Below are 25,336 nucleotides of genomic sequence, written 5' to 3' on the forward strand. Positions count from 1 at the left end.
TGTGGTGGAAAAACCATGATCCTCATTTTACAGGTGAGTATAGGTGCTCGGAGAGGTTAAAAAAATCACCCTGATCCAATAGCTGGTAACCTGTGATGTAAGTTGAAGCCCAGTGTTCTTTGGTGTACTAGTTATCCAGTATAAACATCATGTATTTGTAGTTATAAATTCATTTAATGCATACTTAGTGAAGGCCTGTTATTTGCAGGTAATAGCCCTAGTGTTGATAACTCATGTGTGAATCAGACATACTTTTTTCAAGATGAGAGGCTGTTTGATTCATCACTTGCTGAGGACATACTGTATGCCAACTATACAGAGTAGAAGTCAAAGAGTAGTAAGACATAGACTCTTCCCTCAGAGAGCTTATAGTCTAGTGGATATATATATATAAAAACCATAGAAATATAAAGTTGAATGCTCAGTGGTATGATGGATATTCCAAGATGCTTTCCTAAAGTGCATGTGTGATTATGCCCAGTATTTATTTCTTTAGGTATTAAAAAGTGTTAGATGTTCCATCTGTGTTGATTATGGTGCTTTTGATAGCAAGTAATAGAAAATCCTCTTAAGGAAAACTCACGTAGCTGGAAGTCCAGTTAGAGTCAGCTCTAAATGTGATGATATCATAGGATCCCTAATTTCATCCAAGACTCAAGTTATTTTCATCTCAGAGCTTTCTCGTCCAGGACTGATGAAGCCCATCATGTGCTTTCTTGTTCAAGTGCAGCAGAAGAGAGGGAAACCATTTCCTGGGCATGGACTCTTAGTCCCTTTTCTAAAGTCTGATTGAGCCAAATTAGGTTATATGTATTTTTATGGACCAGTAATAGTTATCAACGGAATACGTTATGCTGATTGGCTTACACAAGATTCCCCACTTCCACCCCACCCTCGCTTAGATCCATGTGCAGGTTTGATATCTGGACAAAACAAATTCTGTCACAATTGAGGAAGAGGTAATTGGATATTGAATAGACAACCAGATTTCCACTGCACCATCTTGTTCACCTAACAGGTCACCCTGAACGGTCAAATTGAGTTTGTAGGAGGAATTCCTCTCGTAGTTTACTCAAACTTTAGAAAGAAAATTATTGGTAGAGCATAATTCTGATGTTCAGTTTTTATAGAATAAGACAATTAGCAGATGTTCAGAGAACTGTTCCCTGAAGAGTTGTCCTTAGGGAGATCTGAATTAGGATGCTTTCAAAAGGAAGCACTAGAATACCCAACTATGCTGACGCAAGCAATATAGAAAAGTAATTTATCTCCCTGTTAGGAAGTTTAGAAATTAAAAGCTCCAGGTTTGAGACAGTGGCTCAGTGGTGCTTTCAAGAACTTAGCCTTGGCCGAGTGTGGTGGTTCATGCCTGTAATCCCAGCACTTTGGGAGACCGAGGCCAGAGGATCGCTTGAATCCTGGAGTTCAAGACTGGCCTGAGCAATGCAGTGAGAACCTGTCGGTACAGAAAATAAAAACATTAGCTGGGCATGGTAGTACATGCCTGTAGTTTCAGTTACTTGGGAGGCTGAGATGAGAAATCACTTGAACCCAGAGGACTGAGGCTGCGGTGAGCCGTGATTGCGCCACTGCCTTCCAGCCTGGCTGACAAAGCAAGGCCCTGTCTTAAAAAAGCAAGCAAACAAAAAACCTAGGCTTGTTCTATTTTTCTGCTCTTTATCCTTCTCATCCTTAGGCATATCATATCTCATGACTATGGTAACTTCAAGCATTACATCATCACACAACTGTTCGAGCCTGAATGAAAGGTAGGCCTGCTGTCTATCAGGGAGTATGCTTTTTCCCAGAAGCTCCCCCACATACTTTCTCTTACATCTCATTGCTCACATGTCTCCTTTTGTGCCAGTCACTACCAAGGGGAATGAGATACTGTGCTTGGCTTCAACCAATCTTAGATCAGGCTCTGGCAACCTGGGGAAAAGCCCACCTTCCTTAACATATTGCCCAAGCAAAACTAGATTTGCATAAACTAAAGAAAAAGGGGAAATGGCTATGGAAGTCAACCAATAGTGTCTGCTTAAGTTCAACTGGACACTGTGTGTCTAGACCATAAAATTATGCCTCTGTTTTATTTTAGTATCCATACTAGGAAAGTGTTAGCCTCAAGCTCAGTGTTTCTCAAACTGTATGTGGTGAAGAACCAGCTTTTTTCCCCTCAATTCATCACAGACCAACACCAGGAAAATGAAATAAACCCATACAGATTTTAAAATATACTATACAAACCCAGAATTTTTGTTCAAAGGCCATAGTTTCTCTGTGGGATTGCTATAAAAAATGTCTAAACTCTCACAATTTCTGTCCTTACCCCAGTGTGAACCAGCATGGACCAGTAACAAACAGTTTGAAGACCAGGCTGAGTTCATGACCACACTTGTTGACTCTGCTGACTTCACAAGCTGGCCCCAGCCTGCCTCACCTGCCCCTTGTCTGCTGCTCCTTTTGTTCACCTACAACAAGCTGTTCTCTGTTACCAGAATATGCCACATATTTTGTTTCACTTCTGGAATTGACTTTATAATCTGTTCTTTCTTCTTGGAATGCCCTCCTTTAGCTGGGGAAAATTTTTTAGACCAGATTAAAAGTCACCTTCCCTGTGATGTTTTCTCATGAAAAAAATATTTTTTTAAGAGACAGGAGTCTCACTACGTTACCTAGGCTGGTCTCAAACTCCTGGGCACAAGTGGTCCTCCCACCTCAGCTTCCCAAAATACTAGGATTACAGACATGAGCCATCACGCCCCAACCTCATGAATTTTAGTTAGGTTATAGCAGTATAGTAAAAGTCCCTATGCATTGAATTATTTGCTCCCTCATCAGTGTTTTTTCTTTGAATCCTAGGTACACTTGTTTTATTGGATTACAGTTTCTGGGTCAGTATCCAGGATAGACTGAAAGTTTCTTGAAGTGATAATTATCTTATTCATCTTTATATCCCCTGTTCTTGGAACACATAGTTTGTCCTGAATAAATACCTACTGAATTGAATCAACTCAACAAATGAGAAAACTTCTGTTTCTTTCCTTTTTTCTTTCCCAGATGTTTTTTATTGTGTTCTACCTTCATGTTTGTGTATTTCCTTGTAAGAACATACCATTTTGACAGATAATACATTTTTTCTTTCCTTTTCTATCAGATCTGGACTTAAACAAGACACAACTTTTCATTGTTGTGTTCTAATCACAGGTCCTATCCTGTGGGCATCAGTTTCACTATTACTGCAGGCCACGTGTGGGGTTTTTGCACCCATGATTCTCTGACATGTATGCCACCCTAGCAACATACTCAGATTTCCAGCAGCAATAGATGAGCTTGTATATGCAGATATGTAAACTCCCAAAAGTACCTGGTAGGATGCTATTAATATATTGTAGAGAATATACAATTCAGATACACACTGACCTGGGCTTTAATCCTTATTCACAGACTGACTAGCTTTGTGGCCTTGGGCAAGTTCCTTAGCCTCTCTAAGCCTGCTTCTTCTATTAAAACAAAAAATAGGTATAGTAAGATAACATGAGAAAACAATAGTTTATTGGTAAATGTTAGTCCCCTCTGCTGAGACAGCACATACCTGGATTGGCAGGAAAGAAGGTTGAGTGCAGTCTGGGCAGCAGGACAAGTGAACCATAGAGTTAATGGGTCTGCCTGTCTCTTTAATGGGTCAGGGCCAACCTCTTTGGCGGGTCTCCTGAGAAAGATGAGCTGCTTTGAAATTCTATCTTGGGCAGAGCCTTGGTTGCTTCTCCATTTCTGTGCTTCTGACTTCCCTGCTTACAGCTGGCAGGAACAGCTACTCTGGAAGCTCAGGGCCTGCATGTCTGTGGTAGAAGGATGAGCAGCTGCTGCTTGTTAAAGTAGGGGGGTTGTTTGGGAGGCAGGCAAGTGACATAAAAACAGTATATGGAAATCCCCAAACCCCACTGTTCAAATGACTTCAGGGGTCCAAATCATGTCCATGAAGTGGACTCAATGACATTTCTTCTCCAGACACTCCAGCTCTTTCCTTTACTGATTTTTTTCCTCTTAACTTTAGAAAGGAGGAAATACGGTATATATTTGTTGGTCAGATGATTTTAATTAGGTTGAGAAAAAAATGGCTTCCTTCAACATGCCGTGCATTTTCATACTTCTGTGCCCGTGCTTCTGCTGTTCTTGCCACTAGAAATGCTGTTCTCCCTCTACCTGCCTGGTGAATTCAACCTCTAAACCTTAAATTAGAGGCCAGCCCTTCTTTGCATCTTCCCTCCCTGATGCCACCCTTCTTTCTAGGCTGCCACCATCCTTCAAACTTAACTTGGTTGTTGCGCTTCACACACTGAACTGCCTTTGTTTTTTGAGGTCTCTTTACCCTAACGGTGAAAGTTTCTCTTGAGGATTTTTGATCCCCAAGTGCTTAGCTCATAAAAGGCACTCAATAAGTATTTGTTGAGTGAAAACATCCATATTTGACAATTTCTCATTTCTCTTAAATTTTTATCAAGTTATAACAGCATAGTAAAAGTCCTTATGGATTGAGTGCTTGATTAGTTCTGGGAGGTTACTGAGCGCCCCACCTGCACTTCAGGGGCAATAGGAGTAATGGTAGTAAGTACTGACCTAGCAGCAGGAAGAATCAAGGAGTCATTTGGAATCCATAGAGTCATTCTTTCTCCCTTCCTTTCTTCCCTCCTTCCCTCCCTCCTTCCCTCCCTCCCTTCCTTCCTTCCTTCCTTCCTTCCTTCCTTCCTTCCTTCCTTACTTCCTTCCTTCCTTCCTTCCTTCCTTTCTTCCTTCCTTCCTTCCTTCCTTGACAGAATCTCACTCTGTCACCCAGGCTGGAATGCAGTGGCAAAATTTTGGGTCACCACAGCCTCTGCCTCCCAGGTTCAAGAGATTCTCGTGCCTCAGCCTCCCCAGTAGCTGAAACTACAGGCACCTGCCACCACGCCCAGCTAATTTTTATATTTTTAGTAGAGACAGGGTTTCCACCATGTTGGCCAGGCTGGTCTCGAACTCCTGACCTCAGGTCATCCACCCGCCTTGGCCTCCCAAAGTGTGGGATTACAGGCGTGAGCCACTGCACCCAGCCAACATTTCTTAGCTTAATGTTTGCATACTCCAGCTTTATCTCTTGGCAGCCCAAAGTAGATTCCTGGGTTCAACCAGAAGTTCCTTGAAAATTGTCAGACTTCATAGAAGTGTGGAGTTGGGAGTCATGGATCTAGTACTGTACTTCCACTTACTGGCAAACCCCTTGGGACAGAGTATTAAGTTTGATAGACTTGGGTTCAAATCCTGGCTCTGCCACTTACTATCTGTGGGAGCTTGTTACCTCTCTGAGCCTCAGTTTCTTCTAGATCTAGAAGGAGAATAGTATTTATTTTGAAGGGTTGTTGTCACAACTAACTTATAAGTGTATAAAATGCCTAATCTAGGTTTGGTACTTCATGGGTGTTTAATAGGTGGGAATTATAACTTGGAAACACTGGAGTGGGTGGGATGATGATCTGGGCAATGTATTATTATTTGTTTACTATTACCAGATCCAGATATATGCAGGGGAAAGCCAGCTTAGAATTCAAAAAGCCGCTTTACATAGCTACTTTTGCTAAGTGGATGTCAAATAAATATGTAATGATACTTGTAGTGTGACTTAATAAAGGCCTTCAGGGGTTTTCCCAGCTTTCACTGTTAGGACTTTTTCTGATAATAGTCCCACACTTTCCTACTCTGATGTGTCCTCACTCAGGAGCACTGTCTGGCTCTCCCCACAGGGAGCTGGGGACAGTTTCCTACCTGAAGCGTTGAGGTGAATTCTGTGCTCACTTTTCCTTTCTCTCTCCTTGTCTGCCTCTCTCACCCTGAGGTCTTATCTCGTCCTCTGGGAGGTATGTTAAGTGCTCTGCCAGGCTGTCTGTGCCTGGCCTGTTTTTTCTCACTGCCAGTACCTCTTGGATTCCAATTCCAAACATGGTATCCATCTGGGGTCACCCTTTCTTCCGGTGCCAAGAGAGAACACATTCCAAATGGAACACAAGTGTGCCTCCCATGCTGGCTCTCCTCATTCTGCTTGGGAAAAACAGAGAGCAGGATGTGGCCGCGTCATCCCACACTGCTGGGCTTTTCGGTCCTGTAGCGCTACTTTCCCTTGGGACTATTTAGGTTTTTCTGCTAAGAACCAAATTTGAAGACTGTCCCAAGAAACATGGAACCAAGGAAGTTTGCCAGAGCTCTGCAGGGAGAGCCAGAGCCTTGCTGAGGCGGGGGTGGGGGGGGGGGCGGGGAGGGGGAGAGGTTGGGGGAGGAGAGAGAGAGAGGGAGAGAGAGATTTTTAAATTCTCCATGAAGTATACTATGTTCCATCACTCCTTCGCAAAGCCACTGGAAGCATTCCTTCCAGGAAAGGTGGAGTTGGTGGCGAGAAGCTGGAGGTGAGAAGAACCCTGAACGAACGGATTCATTCATTTTCTGAATTTCCTATGTGAGGACGTATTAGAGCCCAGTGAGGCTTTGAGAGGCCCCAAAGATGAGCGCCAACAGCAGCAGAGCGGGCCAGCTTCTCTCGCAGGCTTCAGCGTGCATTAGCTGGAAGCAGGATGTGGAAGGGGCTGTCTACCATTTAGCCAACTGCCTCTTACTCCTGGGCTTCATGGGGGGCAGTGGGGTGTATGGATGCTTCTATTTTTTTGGCTTCCTGAGTGCAGGTTACCTGTGCTGTGTGCTGTGGGGCTGGTTCAGTGCCTGTGGCCTGGACATTGTTCTTTGGAGCTTCCTGCTAGCTGTGGTCTGCCTGCTCCAGCTGGCACACCTGGTATACCGCCTGCGTGAGGACACCCTCGCTGAGGAGTTTGACCTCCTCTACAAGACGCTGTGCCTGCCCCTGCAGGTGCCCCTACAGACATACAAGGAGATTGTTCACTGCTGCGAGAAGCAGGTCTTAACTCTGGCCACTGAACAGACCTATGCCGTGGAGGGTGAGACACCCATCAACCGCCTGTCCCTGCTGCTCTCTGGCCGGTAAGCTACTCTGTCCATTGCCCAGAATTTCTTTCCCCCGCCCACACTTCTCATTTCCTAGTGTGTCCCTTTCCATTTCATGTCCCATTCCATTGAGGGAAGGATGTGACAAGTCAAACAAACCAAAATAGATTTTTCTAAGAGTGGGGTTGCTTCCTCTTTCTTGGCATTTTCCAAGAAGAAACCAGTTGGTGAGGCATCTTGGTTGGCAAGAATGGTTGTGTGTGCCCTTGCTGCTGGAAGGTGTGCAGCGTGTGTGTCTTGCGCCTGGGCCTTAAAGAACCCCTCTACCACCACCACACACATATCAGTGTGTCATGCCTAAGCTGCAGCAGTATCTCTGTAAGCTTTGAAAAACTAACATTTCAGTAAGATTAATCTGTTCCTTATTCAAATTCAACATTTGCTAACTACCAACTATATTCAGGGAACAATGCTAGAAATGGGAGATCAGGGAAGGGGGGTGGTTCTCATAATCCCTGTTCCCTGCCAAGGCATCGAGGAAACAGCCCCACTTGTGTTTGGGGTACCTGTATGCAGCCAGGTAGGGAGAGTGAATACCCCTTGCCCACCTTTCCATTTCCAGTTGTTCTATTGAGGCTCTTGCAAACTAAGAAGTCAAGTACAGTACTGTTAATCTGAGGGCCTAACAATGGGAGAAAAGAAGTGATGCTTATGCTGATCTCATTAAGGCTTGTGTGGAAGCACCGCCTCTTTTGGAGAAGGCTGACAGTCGGATATGGGCAGAGATGGTCTTAGTCAGGATCAGTGTATGCCCGGTCAACCTGGATGTGAATGTTGGGCACGGATATCTTCTGAGAAAATATCACGGGGCTCTGTGCTACACACTTAGTAGGTAATTGTGGATTTTTTTGATACTGCCCTAGTGGCTCTTGAGCCCCACAACCCCCACTCCACCAGCTTTCTTGAGACCAGGAGAATGTGGTAGAAAAGGTAAGATGGCAATTAGAAGGCTCCAATTCCAAGAAAAAACAAATCGAATCCAGATAATACTGCCAACCACACAATGGGGGAAAAACGTTTGACAATGATGCTAATTGTACTACAACTACCACTAATAGTAATAATACACGTTTATGTATTCATTTATAGAACCTGAAATATCATGTATATATGTTTTGATTTTGTTTGAACTCAGAGGTCCTGGGTTGAATGAACTATGAGGGGAGACATTTTGTGGGGGTACATTTCATTTCATTTATTGGTGAACTGATAGTGTAAACCAATGTGATTATTTCTAAACAAATATAAGTGTAAATACAAATACATATAACTATTGCCAAAATGTTTGCACCTAGAGTTCCATGCTTAAAGATAATTTAGGGAACTTGCTCATTCATGAGACCCATGACGTTGTAACTCGTCTGTTCAAAGGAGGAAATTGAGACCAGCAGAAGTGCTTCCTCCAGTGTAGGGTGCTCATTTGCTGGAAGCATGTAGGGTTACTGTAGAGTTCAGGTAGGACAGATTTACTGTGGACTTGTATAAGATCACTTCCCAGTGAAGGGGAGAGGGGGGCTTGCCCTTGGTGTAGCTTTTCCTGGTATACTTAGCATCAAAAGGCCGAGTCAGAAATTAGACAATTTTGATTTTTTTTCTTGCCTTTCAAGGTTTGGAGTAAGAGTTTTGTTATCTTTCAATGTCACCCTGTCTCAGCTTTGCTGAGCTGGACATAGGGGAAAAGGCTTCTAGTCTATGACTGGGCTCTAGTTTTAAAGGAGAATCGCTGAACCCTGGGCTGGTTGCAGTAAGGGAGCAAACATCTCAAAGCAGCAGACAAGAACTTTGTGCCAGGAGGTGGGGACTCTTGTGCAGACTTCCCGATCTCACATGCACACTGTTCTCTAGAGTCCTTCACTCAGACTTCAGAAGTCATTTTGTTTTATTTTAATAAAGGAAACCAATCTAAACCAATCTCTTTCAAAACTCAAGAGAGGCAAAGTGACTTCCTCAAAGTCTGTCTCCCTGTTAAGCAGAGCTTAACTTAAGACAGTTTCTCTCATATAAAATTCAAAACACAAACTTCCATATATACAACCCCCTGAGCAGGCAACTAACTATCTAAGCTATTCGTATAGGAGAAGATCATCCATCATCCAGTAGATCAAGAAGGAAGAAGAGACAGATGATAAAGGGCACAGCATTCCAATTAAAATGGCTTCAGCGAGCCATGAAGACCATTAGACACTATCTACACTCTATAGTCATCACTCTTTGGTGGCTTGCCTGGGTGGCTGAAATTGCCTAAGGATCTGACAGGTGCTGCAGCAGCACCATTCTCTTCTGCTGTCTTCCTTTCCTAGGGAAGCTTTTCACTGAGGTTTTGATCCCCTTTTATTGTGACACAAGTGTGTTTGTTCCTTGGTTTCCTTTGTTGATTTATTCATCCTTCCTTTCTTGTTTCCTTCTTTCCTTGTTTTCCCCCTTCCATACATATTTATTCAGAGTGTTCCTGTCTTCCAGTTTTAGGTTGTCAGATAATAAGTGCAATCATTTTTTAATTGGTCATGATCTTTGGTAATTTGTACACACGCATATATACCTAGGCATTCATTAAAAGGAAGGCTCAGGAGTGCTGATATCCCATTGGCCAGGACTTATCACATGCCTATGCCTAGCAGTCAGGGAAGTAGAGAAATGTTGATTTTTGCTCTGCAGTCATGTGTCCAGTTAAAATCTAGCACCATTAAGGAAGAGAAGAAAGCAGCTACTGGAGAACAGACTGCCACACTGGATTTCCCAGGTCTTTGTTCATCCCCATGTTTATCTGCTTCTCAATACCCTTTGCATCCCTCAAAATTCAGTTCAACTGTCATCTCCTTCAAGAAGTCTGCTGCCCAAAGAGAACCAATCTCTCTCCCTCCTTTGTTACTGTTCCACAATAGCACCTATCACATTGACTTACAGTCAGTTATTTATGTGCCTGTGACTTCCACTAAATTGTGAAATCCTCAAAGACAAAGATCTGATTGTATCCATCTCTGCATTCCGAGATCTCCAGGAACATGGGAGATGCTCCATGAATGTCTGTTTAGCCAATAAATCTCCAGAAATAATGGAGGGATATCTTCACCAAATGAACAAGGTGTACCTTAGAGATCTTTTTCATCTTCCCCCTTTGCCTAATAGAGGCACCCCATTGTCCGATATAACTCACTTTAGAAGAGAGGTTAAAGATGGAACTCTTAAGTTTTCTGGGCAGTGGTTGAGAGGGAAGGATAAAGCCCATACTGGATTCTAATCTTTTTCCAGATGTGGCATCACATCTGAAATACATTCCCTGTCCTCAGGCATCATCATACAGCCACAAGCGTACAAAGGCAGCAAGCAGCAATAGTAAGGCTCCTAACCCCTTAAGTTGTGAAACCAAGCCTGGGGTCATGGGCCAGTCAAGAGCAATTGTTTAGCCTGGTGGTAGTGTGGAATAAGAATATTCATAAAATTAAAGTGAATATATTAATTAGGATTTCTGGCTGCAGACAGAAACCCACTCTAGCCAGCAGAAGGGTGTGGGGGGTGGAAAGGTCTTTATTTAAAAAGATACAAGGATTTCTCATGAAACTCAAGGAAAGACATGCACCTGAGCCTCAGGTAGTACTAGAAACAAGAACGTGTCCTACTAGGACATTTTATGTGATTTCAAGTCTATTTTCTCTATAGCCAGTTGGGACCCATGCTCTTCAAAGTCTGAGTTATGTGTCAAAAAAAAATTTTTTTTAGTTCCTTCAGGGAGGAGTATGTTAGTTTTGTTAATGTCTGATAATTGTCCCCATCCAAGGCATGATTTACATTCAATTCCATTTCCAAATTCGCAGGGAAGGAGTTTGATTGGCTCAGCTTGAGTTAGGTGTTCACCCTAGGACCATCAACTGGATAGGGTGCGTAGGATCTCATTGTCTAAAGAAACAAGCTATTATTGTCCCCTGTGGTTAGAGAGGTCAGGGAAGGGGTCATGCTGGGAGAGTCCACTACCATCTACCCAAAGCTCTAGTAATAGGGTGGCAACACGGTGTTGTGCCAAGAACATAGAATTTTGGTTCTGCCACTTGATCGCTATGTAAACTTAAGCTCGCCACTCAACCCTTCTGAGCACCAGTTTCCTTAGCTATAAAATACAGAAAAGAACAATCTACCTTGAGGTGTTGTGAACATTATATAAGAGAACACTGGTAAAGTGTCTAGCAGAGTCTGGCATATACTAGACTTGCCACTTCCTTCAAAGTCTACAAAGTGGTTAAATGTAAGCATGGATCTTCACGTAGCTAATGGGAAGGAAGAAAGGAGAATCTGTGGGGCAGTGGCATCCAACAGAGCTTCTGTGATGACGGAAATGTTCTAGATCTGTGTTGTACAACATGGTAGTCACAGGCCATATGTGGCTGTTGAGCACCTATAATGTAATTAGGTAAGGAACTGAATTTTTAATTTTATTTAATTTTAATTAGTGTAAATGTAAACTTAAATAGGCAGCAGCGTTCTTTTCTCTTTTTTTGAGACAGAATTTTGCTCTTTTGCCCAGGCTGGAGTGCAGTGGTGTGATCTCGGCTCACTGCCACCTCTGCCCCCGAGTTCAAGTGATTCTCCTGCCTCAGCCTCCTAAGTAGCTGGGATTGCAGACACTCACCACCATGCCTGGCTAATTTTTGTACTTTTAGTAGAGATGGGGTTTCACCATCTTGGCCAGGCTGGTCTCGAACTCCTGACCTCATGTGATCCACCTGCCTCGGCCTCCCAAAGTGCTGGGATTACAGGTGTGAGCCACTACACCGGGCCAGCAGCAGAGTTCTTGAGCAGTAGTTTCCATCCTGGCTACACATTAGAATCACTGGGGAGATGTAAATACTAGTAATATCCAGATCCTACCTAGAGAGATTCTTGTTTCATTGCTCTGGGATAAGGCCCAAGCCTAGGTGCTTTTTTAAAAGCTTCCCTGGGGCTTCTACTCTGCAGCCTGAAATTGAGAACCACCAGTAAGGAGAAGGAGGAGGAAAATGAGGGTTCAGGAAGTCTCAATGGGTTCCGTTTCTGAACTATTTGCATGCAGTAACTAGGCTGGCTAGTCTAGCTTTGGGTTTTGCCATGCTTTAGGCAAAGTATTTCTACAGGAAGATTCGTGTTAATCAGCGACACCTAACTTCAGAATAGATGACTTGGAGAGCCATTTTCCTTTTCCCACATGATCTCTTCTCTTCCCTTGCCAGGGTTCGTGTGAGCCAGGACGGGCAGTTTCTGCACTACATCTTTCCATACCAGTTCATGGACTCTCCTGAGTGGGAATCACTACAGCCTTCTGAGGAGGGGGTGTTCCAGGTAACAGGGAGCCCCGTGGCAGCACCGCCTCACCCCGTCCCACTGTAGCCTAGTAGTATCCGTGCCTCCATGTTTCCCCTCTCACATCTGCCCTTTGCACCACTGCCAGTGTAAAGCTACAGGCCGGGGCACTCTTCCTCTGTGAAAAGAGTTCCTGGGCTCCTAGCCAAGGTGAGGCAGGGTAGGAAGATACTGGCCCCTGGGTAGACCATGTTACTTGAATGCTTAAACTCTTCTGGAAGACTCTAGTGCCACAAGATAAAAACCCACACTCCTTACAGGGTAACTTAACCCTTTTAGTGCTCTCTAGCCACATTCCCAGCTCTCCCTCCTTCATATTTTTTGCTCATACTAGCCATGCTGAACCACTAGTCCTTACCTAAACACACCACATTGTTTTGCAGCTCTGTGCCTTGGCCCCTACTCTCCCCTCTGAAATGCATTTCCCTTTCTAGATGAGACCACGGCACCTCACTTCCTCTGTGAAAACTGCCCGAATTGACCTCACCAACATCCACCCCACAGCCTAGTGCTCCGGTGTGCCTGTTCTAGTCCTTTTACTTATGCTAACTGGTGCACATCTTGCTCTCTGTTCTAATAATCTGGTCTCCTTTCTGTCTTCTGTACCGTGAACTCCTTGAAGTAAAAATCTAGGCTTTTCCTTCTCTGTTCCCAGACTCTAAAGGAAAGTACCTGGAGCACAGCAGCTGTTCAGTAAAGAATTGCTGGCTGGGCGTGGTGGCTCACACCTGTAATCCCAGCACTTTGGGAGGCTGAGACGGGAGGATCACGAGGTCAGGAGATCGAGACCATCCTGGCTAACACAATAAAACCCCATCTCTACTAAAAATACAAAAAAATAGCTGGGCGTGGTGGTGGGTGCCTGTAGTCCCAGCTACTCGGGAGGCTGAGGCAGGAGAATGGCGTGAACCTGGGAGGCGGAGCTTGCTGTGAGCTGAGATTTCACCACTGCACTCCAACCTGGGTGACAGAACAAGACTCTGTCTCAAAAAAAAAAAAAAAAAATTGCTGAACTGGTTTGCCACTGGGCAGCTGATGTCCCAGAGGACTCCATGGGGCATTCACATACATGCTTCAATGCAGGTGCCTGGCTGCCTGGCCGCTACTCTTCTTATCTCTGCCAATCCCTCAGGCTTTGGTCACTTTCTCTTTAGCTCTCACTTATTGAATGGCTAGCATGTGGCAGGCACTACGTATCATATTGCCTCATTGGTTCTCACAACAACTCTATGAGTTGAATATGATTATTACCCCATTTAACAACTGAGGAAACTAATGCCCAAAAACATCAAGTAATTTGCCCAGGGTCTTCAGCTAGAAAGTGACAAAGCCAAGTTGCCTGGATCTACCATTTCTGTTCTTTATTAAAATGGGAGGGTCACCAGAGGAGTGCTGTTTACACACACACACACACACACACACACACACGCACATGCATGCACACACATGCACACACACTCACTCACCCCTTTAAGGACTCCCCTGCCTGGATAGTTTGCTGGAACTGGAAACACTGGGTTCCATGTGTCTCCTACTACTTTTATCAGGGAGTCCCTCAAACCAACATATGAGCCAACCCCGGAACAGACACACACAGGCATTGCTACCTGGCAGGGCCTGCTTCCGCCCCCACCCTGACACTTAGCTCTGTGATAATAATGGAGCCTGAGAGGCAGTCCTGATCCCACTGCCAGGGCACACAGCCGCAGATCCACTTCCATCATGTTCCTCCCTGACCTCCCTCCACACACCCTCTCTAACTAGCCCAGAAACCTTCTTCAGGAACTCTCTCAGGCACATGAGAACCTCTAGGAGGGCTGAGTCAGGACCTGAGCCAGCTGGACCGGGGCTCTTTCTGACACTGACACGGAGGAACAGGTGGTAGGTAAGCCGGGTGTCCTCCCCTAAGTTACACTCAAGAGGAAGGGCTGTAACCCCACATGGCCTCTCAGCCTGGAATGTAGGTGCGGTCATATTCCTCCCATTTATATTTTTAGTGTTCACCTCCTTTGGGAGCAATGAGAGCCACACATTTGCTATTGGCTGTGTAAAGTCCCATTTCCTCTTTGCAAATGTCAAGTGTTCTCTTAAGTTAGAGTTCATCCTGTCCTTGCCTTTTGCAATTACATAGTCTTTGTTGACAGAGCAATCCACAGTGACAGCCTAAATTACAATTCACATTGTACTTAATACAAATCAATCAGCATTCCACCACACCTCTCAACAATTCAATTAAGTCAGAATGCATTGTGTGTTCAGCACTGTGACACTCATTAGTCACCGAGAACACAGCACAGGAGGGATCACACAGACATCATCACTGTTTTTCTAATTTGCATCCTATCTTACTGGACTTAAGTCCTATTTACATAGGTTATCTCATTTACTTCATTCAACCATCCTGGCCAACATGGTGAAACCCCATCTCTACTAAAAATACAAAAATCAGCCAGGCACAGTGGCAGGTGCCTATAATCCCAGCTACTTGAGAGGCTGAGGCAGGAGAATTGCTTGAACCCAGGAACTGGAGATTGCAGTGAGCCGAGATCACGCCACTGTATTCCAGCCTGGGTGACAGAGCAAGACTTCGTCTCCGGTGGGGAGAGGAGGGGAGGAAAGTGACATTAGGTTGTTTTGCAATATACAACATTGGCTGTCTTCCCTTGATTCGTTTATTCACTTCAGTTATATTTATTGAAAACTTAGTATGTACCAGGCACTGTTAAAAGGGCTTGAAATATATCAGTGAACAGAACAGATGAAGGTCCCTCCCCTCATGAAATTTACATTCTCATAAGGGAGTCAAAAAGCCATAGGCATAATGAATAAGTAAATTATATAATATGTTAGAGGACAATAACTGCTAGTTAAAAAAAAAAGAAACCCTAGAGTAGTATAAGGGAGATATGATTGCGATTTTAAATAGGGTGGTCATGGAAATCCTTGTTAAGCAGGTAACATTTGAGCAAAAACCTGAGAGAGGTGACAGGTGAGGTCTGTGAATATCTGGGAAAAGCATATCAGACAGAGGAAAGAGCCAGTGCAAAGGCCCTGAGGTGGGGCCAGTGGTGTTTGACTCACAGAAAGGAGGACAGTGGACCTGGAATGGAGAGAGGAAGGGGAGGGAATAGCAGGAGAGAAAGTTGGAGAGGTGACGAGGTAGCAAGATTATGTAGGGCCATAGCATATATTGTCTAGATACAGCCAAAAGGATTTTCTAAAGGGTTGGATATAGTATGTGAGAGAAAGAGAAGATCAAGGAAGACTCTAAGGCTTTTGGCCTGAGCAACTGGACGGGTGATGCTGCTGTCATCTGAGATAAAGAAAGCTACAGGTACAGCTGCTTTCAGGGGACTAGGAAGTTCAGTGTTTGATGATCTGTGGACATTTGGATGGAGATGCTACATAGGCAACTGGATATTTAAGTCTGGAATTCAGGAATGAGATCTGGGCCTGAGATATAAATTTGGGAGTTGGTTGTATACAGATGATATTTAAAGCCATTGGATAGGATGAGCTCACCAAGTGAGTGAGTGTGGATGGAAGAGGGAATAGTTCAAGAGGGGAGTCCTGGGATACTTTAGTGGTAAGGAGTTGGAGAGAAAAGGAGAAAGCAGCAAAGGAACTTGAAAAGGAACAATCATGAGATTGGACCAGGAGCGTATGGCATCCTGGCAACCAAGAAAAGAAGGTGTATTAAAGAGGAGGGGGAAATTGATGGATGCCATGAAAAGTGACCATCAGACTCAGCAGCTTAGAGGTCATTGGTGACCTTAACAGGAACAGTCTTTGTGGACTGCTAGGGACAAAGTCTTATCGGTTTAAGAGAGTGAGAAGAGAGGAATTGGAGACAGTAAGTATAAACAGGTTATTTTTTCTTTATGAGCTTTGCTAAAAAGGGAAGCAAATTAGTGGAGTGATAGCTAGTCAGGGAAATGAGGTCAAGAAAAAGAATTTTTATTTGTACAATTTTGTTTTATTTTAAGATGGAAGAAGTAACAGCATATTTCTCAGAAGGTTCACAGTCTTTGTGTTGACTTTAAGGACATTATTTACATTCAGCTTAGCTCTTGCTCAAACACACCTGCTTCATATTTGGTACTCATTTCTTGTTTGGGAATTGTTCATAAGTACATCTAAGGTATAGGCTATGGCAGATTGTGACAACTATTTGCTGAACTATTAGTCATGGACAGATTGTATTATTTTCAGAATTATTTCTCACGAGGCAAGAGAGATTAAGTAATTTATCTGACATCATACAACTGATAGAGGTAAAGTTGAAACATGAAACCACTTCTGGCCTTGATAACGTAGTTTACATCCTGATTGCAGTGCTAACAATTAGTGGGGAAAAGTTGAGAGGAGGAAATGAATAAAGGATGTGGGGGAGGGGTATAGCAGAAAGGAAGGAAGAGGAGGTTAGTGGGAGATCTGGTAGGCAATGCAGGAATGAAAAGGATTATATATAATCTCTAATAAAGAATGTTTGGAAAGCTACCCCACCTTCAATTTGACAATTCACATAAACTACTTAACACAATGCCTGGCACCTCTTGACAAATGTTAGCTGCTAACATCATTATCATCATTTCCACTGTCTCTATCCACAAAAATACATCATGAACTCTGCCAGCCCAAAGTATTAGGGTCAATTAGATTATTAAAAATTGTGTGATTCTGCACCCTTTTCCTGCACTGTCCTAAGCATGTTTCCATTTTAACCCCAGCTTTACCACTCATCATTATTGTAACAAGGATTTATCACGCATCTGCTGCATGCCAGGCACACGTTATTGTTTATTTCCCATGCAAACGTAATTTAGCTTTGCATCATGGGCACATAGTGAGTGCTCAGAAATTCCTAGAGGAATAAACAAATGGAGAATGGGGTGCCCTTTGATTTTCTGTCCTTTAGAGTTTGTCTTCCTCTACGCCCTTTTTTCTGATTTCAGTCATCAGATCCTTTTGGTTACTTGAAGTGGCCAAGTTAAGAGCAATTTCATGGACCCAAATCCCAGGCCCATGCTTCATCCACATGATGTAGCTTGGCATACCTCATCAGAAGCTTTTTCTCAAACTGAACTTTCTAGCTCTTCTTGTGTCCCTACCCCAATATTTTATCCTTCCTCAGTCTTAACATGAATAGTTGTCAGCATTTCAACCACTCTTCAGAGCACCAGAAGGCCCTTTCTTTCTCTATCTCAAAATCATAAGACTCAGAACCTTCTGCAGTCACTAGTACCATTAGCCATGGAACCACAGAATTGGAGCTGAGGAAAATGGGTGAGGAACCTGAGGCTCCAGGAAGTGATGGGTGAGTGAGTGAATGGCTGATCCCAGGGCTCCTGATACTAGACACCCCCATATCAGTGCACACAAGTGAAAGTCATCTACTAGACCTCCTTCAGGCAAGGTCAAAGAGGGGTGCTCCCACACAGCTTCTTCAGTACAAGTACAGCTGTTTTCCAAGTGACTGTACGGTCCCTGTGCTCAGCATGGACACATTTTCTAGTTTAAACCTTTACTGTCTGCTTCTGACCCCTCTCAGGTCACTCTGACTGCTGAGACCTCATGTAGCTACATTTCCTGGCCCCGGAAAAGTCTCCACCTTCTTCTGACCAAAGAGCGATACATCTCCTGCCTCTTCTCGGCTCTGCTGGGTTATGACATCTCAGAGAAGCTCTACACTCTCAATGACAAGCTCTTTGCTAAGTTTGGGCTGCGCTTTGACATCCGCCTTCCCAGCCTCTACCATGTCCTGGGTCCCACTGCTGCAGATGCAGGACCAGAGTCCGAGAAGGGTGATGAGGAAGCCTGTGAGCCAGCTGCGTCCCCTCCTCAGGCCACGCCAACCTCTCTCCAGCAAACACCTCCTTGTTCTCCCCCTCCAGCTGCCACCAACTTTCCTGCACCTCCTTCCCGGGCCAGGTTGTCCAGGCCAGACAGCGGCATCCTGGGTGAGGACTCCACCAGTCTGGTGCTGGAGGATTTTGAGGAGGTGTCAGGATCAGAATCATTTATGGATTATAGGAGTGATGGGGAGTACATGAGGTGAAGGGAGAACTAACATGGGCACAGCCACCGGCTCAGGATCCTATGTAAGTACTCAGAAGGCAGCTGCCGCACATTCCTGTCAACGGCTGGCCTTAACTCAGCTTATTAGGGCAAAAAAAAAAAAAAAAAAAAAAAAATCATTTGTGGAACATCTCCTCTTAGAGGACTCACAGAAAGTGGCATTAACCCAACTTTGCAGATAGCAACTCACTCCGGGTGCATGCAAGGCATGAAGGGATTTTAAAAACTCATTCATTATTAACTGTGATTGCATTTTGGAAAGTGGGCTGGTTGATATGTTGAGCCAGGAAGGTAGATTGCTAAGCATTTTTGCAAGTTTGTTCTAATAGCTGAGGCCACAGCTGGAGTTAAAGGGGCTTTTATTTGTGGCATGCATTTTAAAAGAAAAAGAATGTGGCAGGGTTCTAATTCCGATTGCTTGTCTTTCCTGGTATAGAGCCCGTCCTGGAAAGCAGTTGTTATTTAGCCTAGACTGGGCAGGCATCTCTATTAAAATTGCATATTTTAAAGAGAATTGTGATTATGGGCTAATAGCTCGGGGAGGAAAATGTCCTCATCTTGCTTTCCTCTCACCCAGTGAAGAATGTGTTTGTTGATCACACAGACAGAGGACTCGATACTGCTATGAATAAATGTTACTATGATCAGATAGGTATATGGCAGCCTGGCTTTCCCGTCACCCACACCTGTGGGAGGTAGGATGTGTATAAATCCTGGAGGGCCTCACGGTGCGTGCAGGATTTCCCTCACAGAATTTCCCTCCCCAGAGAGTCCACAAGAAAGTCTGTGCCCAGTGGTTCTGGGAAATTGCTCTCGTGTTCCCCCGGCCCCCTCACAATGCTGTGACGTTTTTTTCTGTAACTCCACCCAACCATGATGTAGGCCTGAATTTCCTGAGGAAAATCCCATTGTTCCAATTTGGAAGGCGCTTCCCACTGTTCTTTAGAAAGCACCAATAAATTACCTGAGAAATTAGCCCAGTGAGGAAGGTCTCCAGAGTACATGAAATGAATGAATGAATGTTTGTCTCTTCTGAAAAACAGGTTATATAAACGATGAAAGAGGGCCTGGAGGTGACTGATGAAAGGTTAGAGATTTGGTTTTGTAGATATGGAATTTACAATCTCCTGTGTTACCAGCGTCCTTAGAACCATAGTTCAGCTGATTCTGAGGTAATTCCAAGGATCAGTCTAACATTCCAGATCACTTTGTTGAGTTCCTCCAAGTGTGTATTGGCCACTCTGATCACTCCTTTCCCTCTGCACAGCTGTTCGCCTTCCTACTCATTCATCCTGCACCCACGCATGCTCCTTGTGACCTGTGGATCCCTCTTGGTCCAACTTGCCCATCCACCTATACACTCTCTCTTGGACTCACAGCAGCTCTGTTTTCCCATGTTGTTCTTCCTGGTTTTCTTCTCTTTCCTTGGTTCTATTTTTCTCTTCTTTCTTCTCCAATTTCTTCTTAGTCCTTGATTCCTTGATTGTCTCCATTTGCTGTTTTTTTTTTTTTTTTTTCCTTTCCTTTCTTGAGACAGGGTCTCACTCTGTTACTCAGGATGAAGTGCAGTGGCACGATGTCAGCTCACTGCAGCCTCTACCTCCAAAAGTTCAAGTGATCCTCCCACCTCAGCCTCCCAGGTAACAGGGATTACAGGCACATGTCACTGTGCCTGGATAATGTTTAATTTTGAAATGTTTTTTGTAGAGACAAGGTCTCCCCATGTTGCCCAGGTTGTTCTCGAACTCCTGGGCTCAAATGATCCTCCTGCCTTGGTCTCCCAAAGTGCTAGGATTACAGGCATGAGCCAGCTTACCTGGCCAGTTTGCTGCTCTTAAGTGTCCATTTTCTTCCGTCTTCTCAGTTTATTTCTCCCTCTTCAGTTGTCTCTTGTTTTCTTCCATTTTATTGTTCATATATTTATCTCTCCTATTACCTCCTTTTTTCTTTCCCACTTTTTTTGCCTTGCTCTATGTATTCTTCCTCCTAAACACCCTGTACCTCCATCTTATTAGTTTTTAATCCTAACTCTTCCAAAGATCAGTACTTTTCCCTCTGCCTATAAAGAAAACCATGCGGCCGGGCGCGGTGGCTCAGGCCTGTAATCTCAGCACTTTGGGAGGCCGAGGCGGGCAGTTCACGAGGTCAGGAGATCAAGACCACCCTGGCTAACACGGTGAAAACTAAAAATTTAGTTTTCTAAATTTTCTAAAAATACAAAAAAATTAGCCGGGCGTGGTGGCGGGCACCTGTAGTCCCAGCTACTCAGGAAGCTGAGGCAGGAGAATGGCGTGAACCCAGGAGGCAGAGCTTGCAGTGAGCCGAGATCTGGCCACTGCACTCCAGCCTGGGCGACAGAGTGAGACTCCGTCTCAAAAAAAAAAAAAAGAAAAGAAAAGAAAAGAAAAGAAAAGAAAAAACCATTCAAGTGAAGGTGTAAAATCCCCAACTTCAGGAATATTTTTCAAACATCAGGAGGCAGACAGCACGGTAAATGAGAAAGAGACCAGGACTGGGAATCCAAAGTCCTGGCTTCTATGTCTGGCTTTGCTACTAATCAAATACGTGACTTTTTTGCAAACCATACAACCTCTCTAAACCTTACTTTCTTGGTTTGAGCGTGTTGGACCAGCTGTCGCCAGGAACCCTCTTGGATTTATCTGAGAAGGCAAGGATAAGTTTTTCAAAGGAAGAAAAGAGGAGCAGTCAGACCGCAGTTCAGTAGACACGAGCCCCAGGACATCTGAGTGTCTTTCAGCAAGAACTCTCTGCGGTGTTTCACTACAGTTTCTCTGCCACCTTGGGACTCTCCCCCACCCTTGTGGTGGTGGGTCTTGCTTCACTAGAAGTTCCCTCCATTCTGTGGCTGTGAAGAATCTATCACTTACCATGTGATTGCAGTGAAGATTCTCTCTCTCTCTCTCTCTCTCTCTCTTTCTCCTCTCTCTCTCTCTCTCTCTCTCTCTCTCTTTCTTTTTTGAGACAGTCTTGCTCTGTCTCCCAGGCTGCAGCGCGCTGGCGCTGTAAGCTTCGCCTTCCGGGTTCACGCCATTCTCCTGCCTCAGCCTCCGGAGTAGCTCAGACTACAGGCGCCCGCCGCCACGCCCGGCTAATGTTTTTGGTATTTTTGGTAGAGACAGGGTTTCACCGTCTCCATCTCCTGACCTGGTGATCCGCCTGCCTCGGCCTCCCAAAGTGCTGGGATTACAGGCGTGAGCCTCCGCGCCCGGGCTACAGTGCAGATATTTTATGTGAGAGGAGATTGCAGATATTTTATGTGAGAGGAGATCACAACTCACTCCCCAAGCCCTCAACCCTTAATACATACATGCCTCTTTCCAAATTCAACCTTTTCTAAAACTCAAGATGAGAAAACTGCTGATGAGGCTCACTTTCTTTTTTTTTTTTTTTTTTTTTTTTTTTTTTTTTTTTTTTGGAGACGGAGTCTTGCTCTGTGGCCCAGGCTGGAGTGCAGTGGCCGGATCTCAGCTCACTGAAAGCTCCGCCTGCCGGGTTCACGCCATTCTCCTGCCTCAGCCTCCCAAGTAGCTGGGACTACAGACGCCCGCCACCTTGCCCGGCTAGTTTTTTTTGTATTTTTTAGTAGAGACGGGGTTTCACCGTGTTAGCCAGGATGGTCTCGATCTCCTGACCTTGTGATCCGCCCATCTCGGCCTCCCTAAGTGCTGGGATTACAGGCTTGAGCCACCGCGCCCGGCCGAGGCTCACTTTCTAAAATACCGGAATTTGCAATATGGAGAGAATAGGTTTTTCATGTTTCTTTGTTTAAGCAATAGAGAGAAAAGAAAATTATGTTGTTTACTTTTTAGGCCATAGAGGTTTTCAGAACAACTTGAAAACATGATCAAATTAGCCAAACTTCTGACAGTTTTCAATGTAGTCTGTGATAATGGGATAATTTAGCCTCAGTTCTTTTTCTGGAATTGTGTTTTGAATGTTTGGTTTTACTTATTTACCATCAAACTTGCTGTAAGGTTATTACTGTAACTAATAGGCCTATTCCCTTATGATTGGGAGCAATTTACTGTTGTTTCTTTCACAAAGTACGGCACCATTCACTATCTATTTCCTGGCTCTTTAGTTATCAAAATTTTAAGCTCATTGCTATTCATCCCATCACAGCACTTATATGAGAGGCATGAAGCTGGCTGAATTCTTCATCATTAGGGATGACACAGTCTCATTACATTGATACCAGCGCTTGTCTCTCACACCAATCCAAATTAAGACCAACTGAAAATAGCCAAAGTTTCCTCTTGAACTCCTTGTTGAAGACACATATGTGTTTTAGTCTGGTGGTACCCAAAATTGAACAAAAAAATGGGTGCTGCTTCTCTTAACAGTCAAAATTATGCTGCAGGATAATGTATTCATGCAGGGTCTTCCAGTCAGACCCCAAATTATCACTGCCTTCACTAGAATTTTTTGTTTAATTCTATGGCCACTCTCCACAGGAATCCATTCTGTGTCTTACTTATAGGAGATGCTCCGTGAATGAAGGATTTATCTTCTAGCAATGCAGCTCCGATGTAGGCTGTTGAGTGAAATAATGAATCCATTATCACAGACTAAATTGAAAGATGTCTGACATCTGGAGGATTTTAATTTTGTTTCACATTGTTCTGAAAACTCTGTGGCCTGGAAAGCGAAAACTGTGCTGTTTCTTTTCTCCCTATTATTTAAATAAACAAATGATGAACAGATTACAAAATGGAGGACGCTCGAGGTAAGGGAAGGAGCCCTTCGACAGGAGGATCAGGACATAGTACCAAGGGCCAGAGAAATGATTCGATAAACACTTACTATTTACCATATATTTCAGGCATGGTTCTAGGTAATCACATGATAAGTAGTTGAAAGAACTGAAAATGTTTAATCTGCAAGAAAAGGGCAAATGTAATATCTTCAAATTTTAAAAAGAATGTGAATTAGAACTTGACTTAATTTGGTGTAGTTTTTGTGGGCAGAAATTGAATGGCTGAAAGTTACAAGAAGGATTTTAGCTTAGTATTGATACTGGATTGTTCATGGGTAGTGAGAGTTACTCCTCACTGGAAGAGTTCAAGCAGGGGCCAAAAGAAATCTCAGAGATTTTATAAGGTGATTCACGCTCTGGGGAAAGGATGCCTTGGATTATTGCTGTTAGAGTACCTTCTAACTCTAGGATTCTGTGGTTCTAAGATCTGGACTCTAGCCTTGCCATTCACCTGCCATCAAGAGCAGGTTCCTCATCTGAAGGACAGGACCGAGATGTCTCTGTCTACCTTACCGGGTTGCTGTGAGGAGCGACTGTGATAAAATACATAAAGGCAGTTTTTCAGCTGTGAAGCACCAGTTAAATGTGTAGCGTATTTTAAGATTCTGCCGGGCGCGGTGGCTCAAGCCTGTAATCCCAGCCCTTTGGGAGGCCGAGACGGGCGGATCACGAGGTCAGGAGATCGAGACCATCCTGGCTAACACGGTGAAACCCCGTCTCTACTAAAAAATACAAAAAAAAAAAAAAAACTAGCCGGGCGAGGTGGCGGGCGCCTGTAGTCCCGGCTACTCGGGAGGCTGAGGCAGGAGAATGGCGGGAACCCGGGAGGCGGAGCTTGCAGTGAGCTGAGATCCGGCCACAGCGCTCCAGCCTGGGTGACAGAGCGAGACTCCGTCTCAAAAAAATAAATAAATAAATAAAATAAAAATAAAAAAAGATTCTGTTGTATGTACAATTATTTAGCAGTCTCTCTCTCTCTTTCTCTTTCTTTTATCAGAGATAGATGATTTTCCCTCTTATTTCCCCCAGTTTGGCTTTTCAGGGAAGGTGGCAGCTGGCAGAATCCCCTGACAACAAAAGGTACAGCAAAAAGTGGAGGCCTAAAGAAAACATGTGCTAGCCCCTTAGCCTCTGAATAACAAAGTCACACCCCAGTCTGCTCTCCTTCGTCTGTTTGGGAGGAGGCAGATTAGAGTCATCAGGCTCTTCCCCTCAGAAGCAGCTGTAAGGTATTTGGTAGCTGTCAGTGCTAGCAAACAGCACTTTTCTCACAGAACTACTGGAAAGAGTCCTGGCACAGAAAACTTGCTCTTGAAAGTGACACGGCCAGAACAGTGGTCTCTAGAGGGTTGTGCCACCTCTACCTGCCACAGGTTCCATTGTCAGTCAGGTAAGTTAGAGGCAGCAGGTCCTCACCTGCCCTCTGGATCACAGCAGCCTGGGGCTGCTCCCAACTCATGTTTCCACTTCTGCCTTACAGGCCTCATTTTCCTACCCATCTTTCTGTAAAAATGAAAGTCAGGAGTCTTATGAAACTTACCATTATTCAATACAGGCTTTTGGTTTTTTTCTTTAAATTAGATAGGGTTAGGTAAGAAGTAGAGTTCTGTAGAATGTTCATAGGAAGCAACAAAAGTTGATCTCTTGATCTCTACAATAGGAGAGGATTGGGCTAGATAACTTCAAAGCTGACTTGCCCTAATATTCTAGTACGAAATGATTCAAAGGTACACCTGCCCCTCTCATGTCAGGCAGTAAGTACAGCTAAAACACTGGGAATTGATAGAGGAAAAGAAAAAAATTGAAAAGAACCCTTTGAAGTTAGACAAACGGTCCAGAGACATAGTGCTAAAATCCTCCCTCTTTTTCTTTCCACAGCTTCTAGAATTCCTCTCCAGAGCTACTCTCCAGTTATATCCAGGGGACAGGCCCCTTTGGCTCCAACCCACACGCCTGAACTTTAAGGATCATTGGACTGTCTTCTCTGTGACCGGCACAGCTCTCTTCTGTGTTCACAGAATGGCCACTGATAGGCACGCCTCTTTCCCCACCCACTGGAAGGCTCACAGGCAAGGTGAGAGAGGACACAGAAGGTGCCAACACTGTCGC

The 25,336-nt window shown here is 44.3% G+C and overlaps 1 protein-coding gene across 4 annotated transcripts; it reads left to right on the forward strand.

Annotated features, from left to right (window-relative positions):
• Positions 1-25,336, forward strand: LOC105470334 (popeye domain cAMP effector 2). 4 transcript variants are annotated; one of them, XM_071092373.1, is made up of 5 exons: positions 1-33; positions 6,890-7,020; positions 12,243-12,351; positions 17,924-18,473; positions 25,106-25,244. In XM_071092373.1, exons 1-4 carry the CDS (start codon positions 16-18, stop codon positions 18,428-18,430), a joined length of 765 nt encoding a protein of 254 aa, XP_070948474.1. In that variant the 5' UTR covers positions 1-15; the 3' UTR covers positions 18,431-18,473; positions 25,106-25,244. The 4 variants fall into 4 exon arrangements, with proteins under 4 accessions (XP_070948474.1, XP_011720500.1, XP_011720499.1 ...); XM_011722198.3 differs by lacking the exon at positions 1-33 and having other exon boundaries at positions 6,315-7,020; positions 17,924-18,332; positions 25,106-25,336; XM_011722197.2 differs by lacking the exon at positions 1-33 and having other exon boundaries at positions 6,315-7,020.

The sequence above is a fragment of the Macaca nemestrina genome, chromosome 2 (genome assembly GCF_043159975.1).
Source record: "Macaca nemestrina isolate mMacNem1 chromosome 2, mMacNem.hap1, whole genome shotgun sequence".
NCBI classification, from domain to species: domain Eukaryota; kingdom Metazoa; phylum Chordata; class Mammalia; order Primates; family Cercopithecidae; genus Macaca; species Macaca nemestrina.

Excerpts from the sequence above, each read along its gene's own strand:
- LOC105470334 (XM_011722197.2), top strand. The coding sequence starts at position 6,530 with ATGAGCGCCAACAGCAGCAGAGCGGGCCAGCTTCTCTCGCAGGCTTCA. Across the intron at positions 7,021-12,242 it reads TCCCTGCTGCTCTCTGGCCG|GGTTCGTGTGAGCCAGGACG; the intron begins GTAAGCTACTCT and ends TTCCCTTGCCAG. Across the intron at positions 12,352-17,923 it reads CTGAGGAGGGGGTGTTCCAG|GTCACTCTGACTGCTGAGAC; the intron begins GTAACAGGGAGC and ends GACCCCTCTCAG.